At 36.3% G+C, this 5728-nt stretch overlaps 1 protein-coding gene across 1 annotated transcript; it reads left to right on the top strand.

Moving 5' to 3' along the window:
• Positions 1–2100: 2100 nt before the first annotated feature.
• LOC149952719 (sterile alpha motif domain-containing protein 3-like) lies at positions 2101–4983 on the top strand. Its single transcript, XM_090169798.1, has 8 exons — positions 2101–2393; positions 2845–3039; positions 3112–3190; positions 3510–3677; positions 3738–3947; positions 4006–4174; positions 4232–4557; positions 4900–4983. Exons 1-8 carry the CDS (start codon positions 2347–2349, stop codon positions 4981–4983), a joined length of 1278 nt encoding a protein of 425 aa, XP_090025924.1. The 5' UTR covers positions 2101–2346.
• Positions 4984–5728: the final 745 nt, after the last annotated feature.

Genomic DNA, 5728 nt, shown 5'->3' with positions numbered 1-5728 from the left:
CCACAACACTTCGCGGTAGATGATGGGCTTCGCGATACTTCAGAATGATTTTCAGTAAGGTTTCACGAATTTCCGCGGGTTTTAATTGCCTTTCATTCCTAGTTCCCGAATCATCGTCACTCAATTCAGGTTCACTTTCATTTTCTATATCCATAGCGTTCTCTTCTTCGTGCGTAACACCAGGTCGATCGATAGTTAACGTCCGAAAGAAACTGTTTATGTTTATATCTAACGTGTCGTTGATACGAGCTAATCTTTTGATATGACCTACCGCAGTTTTCCAGTCCACAAGTAATATTAAAATGTTTATCGTGATAATGGCTGTTTTGCATGTGAGTTAACAGTGCCGTAAACCTTTTCGAGTAATACGTACATTTAACACAACTATATAATCCAGATGCTGCCATAATTTATTTCCACTTATTTTCATATAATTTAAATTTCAGTATTCTGACTCGCGCTTACTATCGTAAATTTCGGTACAATCTTAAAATTTTTATGTCTGCCTATTTTTCTTAGATGAAAAAACCTAGTTTTTTTCTTTTAACTACTCTAAAAAGGCAGAGTACGAGAAAGGGGGTGAAGGAGAAACTGTAGAAGCGCCTTGGAAGAAACAGATATGGGAAAAAATGTAAATAAGCGAACTCCCCTCCACCTAAAAAAAAACCCCAGATACGTCCGACACTTTTTTGCGCTTACGCAAGGTGGCGTGACCCCGTAACTACCACAAGCGGGGGAGCTGTTCTTTTTAGCATTTTTTTCTCCAAGTTACAAAGATCGGAATCAGGCTTGAGTAATAGAGCTCAAAACGACCGTTTATTTTCGATATACTCGACAATAGTTTATTAACAAAGCGAATAGTTCTTAATTCTATTTATTTAAATAACTGAAATATTCAATGGAAGATGAAGGCGTTTGGCTATTGTTGTGTTTGGGTGGAAGAAAAACCAAAGTTCGAGTGAAAGACAACAGCTATGGGGCATTTTTGGAAAAAATCAACACTGATGAATCTTTAATGGATTTTCGGGGGGCAGATTTTATCCATCAGGTAGGTGTTGTTATTTCTCACATATAATATATATTAGTTTTCTATGCCTTGACCATGGCCGCCATTTTGAGGGATAATTTTTAAGCTATGTGGACTAAAACAGTGTTGGGCATTTTCATCAAAGGGCCGCTCATCTCACACACCGCTCGCACTCGCTAGCTTAATATCCGCTCCCGCTCACTAATCTTTGAGCGGTAAAATTGACGCTAATCTTTTTCCGATCTTATTTGAGCGGTAATAAAAGCGCTCCTCTCTTTCCGCTCTTTTTTGAGCGGTAATAAAAGCGCTCCTCTCTTCCCGCTCTTTTTGAGCGGTAATAAAAGCGCTCATCTCTTTCCGCTCTTTTTGAGCGGTAATAAAAGCGCTCGTCTCTTTCCGCTCTTTTTGAGCGGTAATTAAACGCTCCTCACTTTCCGCTCTTTTTTGAGCGGTAATAAAAGCGCTCCTCTCATTTTCTCTGAAAAGGAAATTTAACCGCTCAATTTTGCTCATAATAACAAAACCGCTCACAATGAGACGAGCGGTGCCCATCACTGGATTAAAATATCCCAAAGATTTTGCGGTCACTGTAAATTGATAAAGAAAATAGACCACGATGAAACTCGTATAGATAAAAATAAATACTCGAATTGATTTTTAACAGGTCTTCGATGACGATTTCGATGAATATGTTGATGTCGAAACCGATTGCAAATTCAAAAATAAAACCAAAATAAAGGTAAACGGGTATTATTTTTGTTTCAATAGGCTTAGTTATCATTTGTGAGGTTTTGAACTACACGTGTTATTGATATTTTACTACCCGATATCATTTCATATTTATTTTTTAAGAGTTAAAAAAATATATGATTGAAGATCAGGAAAGCTAGGTTATTTCAAATTGTAAATAATTTTCCGTGATGGAAAAAGACTCAAGTTTTAGGATATGCTCAATATGGAATAAAATATCTTGCCAGTGGAGTAGCCAGAGGGGTTTCGGGTAACGCCCCCCCTCCCTTGAGCGTAGCTTTGACTATACTAAATTATACTTCTACATCACGTAAACCCACCCATTGACAAACTTCTGGCAACGCCACTGTCTCGTGTCAGCGATAATTCAGTCTACCTATTTCAAATGAACGGTTTGATTAACATTTAGTCAATTCTATATCCAGCGCTTAACCGAGATAAGTGAAGTTCCCGAAGGAAAGAGGCAAAAGATTTCAGATACTAATCAAGAAATTGAAGGTGGACCAGACGTTACTTCTACTGCTACATGTAACAACGAATTGAATATTAACTTGAATAATAATGGAAGTATGGAAACTGCTTCTAATAATGATAAAGACCTGGGATTAATAGACTGGTGAGTTGTAAATCATAACATTTCTAAAGAGTAGCTCAGTCCGAGCAGAGAAGAGCAGTTGGAGTTGCTATGAAGCGTTGGTTTCAAATAATTCTGGTTTTCTAGTAAATGTAAAGTTTAATGTCAGGAACTTAATTACCTAATTTTGGAGTAAATTCTGGCAGAATGCAAAAACTAAGGAATTTCAATAAGCGAGTTTCGATAATCACAGTCAACATAACTTGGCAGCACAAAATCAAAATAACCCGGGTTTTTTAGGTTAAATTGTGTTTTTTATTTAACACGCGACAAAATTTCCGAAAATTTTTCGTACTAGCGGAACTCTAATAGTTCTCTACATTTACGATAGATGGCTGTGCGACTATTCAAACTTGCAAATTGGAAGTATTAATTGTTTCAAGACCTTTGAATATCCCAATATCTCAAAGTGTTTTTTATTTTATTAATACAGGGTTGCTGAAAATATAGCGCAAGCAGTTGTCACGTGTACTAGAGATGAATTTATAATGAAGTACAAGCTACCTGATGTTCCCGAGATTTTTAAAAATAAAGATGACTACAATGCACTTGATGTCGATGGGAAAAAAGAAATGAACGCTCTATTGATAAACATTTTGTTAAGTGATTGTATTAAAAAATTTGGACTGTGAGTTTGCCATTTGCAATTAACAAAGCAGTTTGGACTCTCCTACTGATGACTTTAATTAACTCTTTGTAGGTATCCGTATCACAAGATCATGGCGGCCAGATTAGTAATGGAATACCCACATTTAAAATCACAGCCTGGAGAAGGACTGGTAAAAATTTAAATTTACAATAATATTAGGCTGTTCTAACAAGGCGTCCGACACTTTAAACAAATCATAATAGTTTTTCTCTACAAGAGTTTCTAGGCAATTTAATTTTAGAGAAAAAAAAACCTAGTGTACATGATTTTGAGGAATGTAAAACACTTCAACGTATTTTAGTTCCTCTTAAATCAAATAAGGGTCTTAACCCAGTGTGCAACCCCATTTATTTACTGAAAAATTCAAATGTGTAGTTTTTATTCAAGGTTTTCGAAATTGCTCCGATACGGATTGGAAGAAAAATAATAATAATTTAATTTTCTATTAGGAAATCTGGCACCATAAATTGGTTACCAAGTTTAAAAATTTTCGAAAACCTTTGGGTAAAATAGCTGTCGTAGCAGCGCACAAAAAGAAATTTGGGAAAGATTCCTACAAAGATCCATCTGCAACTGCAGTTGAGAACATATCTATTGTTAATGTTGTGAGAGTTGAGGTATTTTTTGCTATTAAAACTCTTTGTTCGGCAATCATCTAACTAACCATTCCGTTATAGCCTGTAGTGTTTGATGAAGAATTTGAAGATGAAGAAAGTATTCAGATGCACAAATCACAGATGGTCGTGGAGATGAAAAGCTTCGAGATAGATTGGGTACTAATAGACACTAAAATGGATAAGACGATAGCTGACAGGAGAAAAATTATAAAAGATCAAAGCTTAACAGTGGTGTTGAAAGAGTATCCAGCTCTTTCAGATGCGAGACAAGTAGAAAATTTACCTTGACACTTCATAATATTATATAATTAAATATTTATTTCAATAGATGTTTCTTGAATTTGAAAGAATTACAAAAGTAAAAATTGAAGTACAACTAGAAGAGTCATTGCGAAAATGCTCGGCTAAAATCTGGTCATTGGCGAAAAAAAACGTAACCACCTTAAAAGCGAAAATATTAGACGAACTAAAAAATCTTAGTCCAGAAATACGGCAAGGTAGCTGCCAACATTAAACCACTTAATACTATAAATTCTAATTTTAAACGTTTTTAGGTGCCAAGGATTGGTTTTCGCTATTATTATTGCCTGCCCTTTTTAACGAAAACCACGAGAGGTTTTTTTACGCAAAGACCGACCTTTCGAGAGTATCTAAAATGCCTGTAATCGTGTATAGTAGCCCGAAATTTTTTTGTGACGACTATGAGGTATTTGTCGATCAAGTTAAAGTGACCGAAGCGTCAACCTTCCAAATGGCCATGAGCAGCTTGATCGCTGCATACTGGATATTTAATATAGAATATTCCGCGGTTTTGTTTAAAACGTTAAGCCTAATTGAGTCTTGTTTTTTGGGATTAAAACATACTAAATGTGCAGTAAAGGTAAAAAAAATTACCACTGAATTGCAGAAATAAATGTTTTAATATTTGTATTTTGACTCACTTTTTGAATAAGTATTTTTAATTGGTTTCTTTACACTGAAATTCAAACTTTAGACCCTTTACCAGAACTATTTCGAAAAATAACATACCATTAACCGACCCTAAACGGTGTTAAACTAGTCCTTATAGGGTATTGAATTACACCTTAGACGACTGGTCTTTGTACCATTAACCGACCCTAAACGGTGTAAAACTACTAATTATGGGGTGTTGAATTACACCTTAGACGACTGGTCTTTGTACCATTAACCGACCCTAACGGTGTAAACCTACTCTTTATAGGGTGTTGAATTACACCTTAGACGACTGCTGTTTGTACCATTAACCGGCCCTAAACGGTGTAAAACTACTCCTTATATGGTGTAGAATGACACCATAGACGACTGGTGTTTGTACCATTAACCGGCCCTAAACGGTGTAAAACTATTCCTTATAGGGTGTAGAATGACACCATAGATGACTGGTATTTGTACCATTAACCGACCCTAAACGGTGTAAAACTACTCCTTGTAGGGTGTTGAATTACACCTTAGACGACTGGTCTTTGTACCATTAACCGACCCTAAACGGTGTTAAACTAGTCCTTATAGGGTATTGAATTACACCTTAGACGACTGGTCTTTGTACCATTAACCAACCCTAAACGGTGTAAAACTACTCCTTATATGGTGTAGAATGACACCATAGACGACTGGTGTTTGTACCATTAACCGGCCCTAAACGGTGTAAAACTAGTCCTTATAGGGTATTGAATTACACCTTAGACGACTGGTCTTTGTACCATTAACCGACCCTAAACGGTGTAAAACTATTCCTTATAGGGTGTAGAATGACACCATAGATGACTGGTATTTGTACCATTAACCGACCCTAAACGGTGTAAAACTACTCCTTGTAGGGTGTTGAATTACACCTTAGACGACTGGTCTTTGTACCATTAACCGACCCTAAACGGTGTTAAACTAGTCCTTATAGGGTATTGAATTACACCTTAGACGACTGGTCTTTGTACCATTAACCGACCCTAAACGGTGTAAAACTACTAATTATGGGGTGTTGAATTACACCTTAGACGACTGGTCTTTGTACCATTAACCGACCAAAAACGGTG

Source organism: Leiobunum rupestre, chromosome 3 (assembly GCF_980474605.1).
Source record: "Leiobunum rupestre chromosome 3, qqLeiRupe1.1.hap1, whole genome shotgun sequence".
NCBI classification, from domain to species: Eukaryota; Metazoa; Arthropoda; class Arachnida; order Opiliones; family Sclerosomatidae; genus Leiobunum; species Leiobunum rupestre.
The sequence above is the reverse complement of the archived record's forward strand: the minus strand, read 5'-3'. Positions and strand labels throughout refer to the sequence as shown.

Bases quoted from the DNA above. Each gene is read 5' to 3' on its own strand.
- LOC149952719 (XM_090169798.1), top strand. From the start codon at position 2,347: ATGGAAACTGCTTCTAATAATGATAAAGACCTGGGATTAATAGACTG. The intron at 4,175-4,231 runs GTAGCTGCCAAC...AAACGTTTTTAG, and splicing joins TAGTCCAGAAATACGGCAAG to GTGCCAAGGATTGGTTTTCG. The intron at 4,558-4,899 runs GTAAAAAAAATT...TACTCTTTATAG, and splicing joins ATACTAAATGTGCAGTAAAG to GGTGTTGAATTACACCTTAG.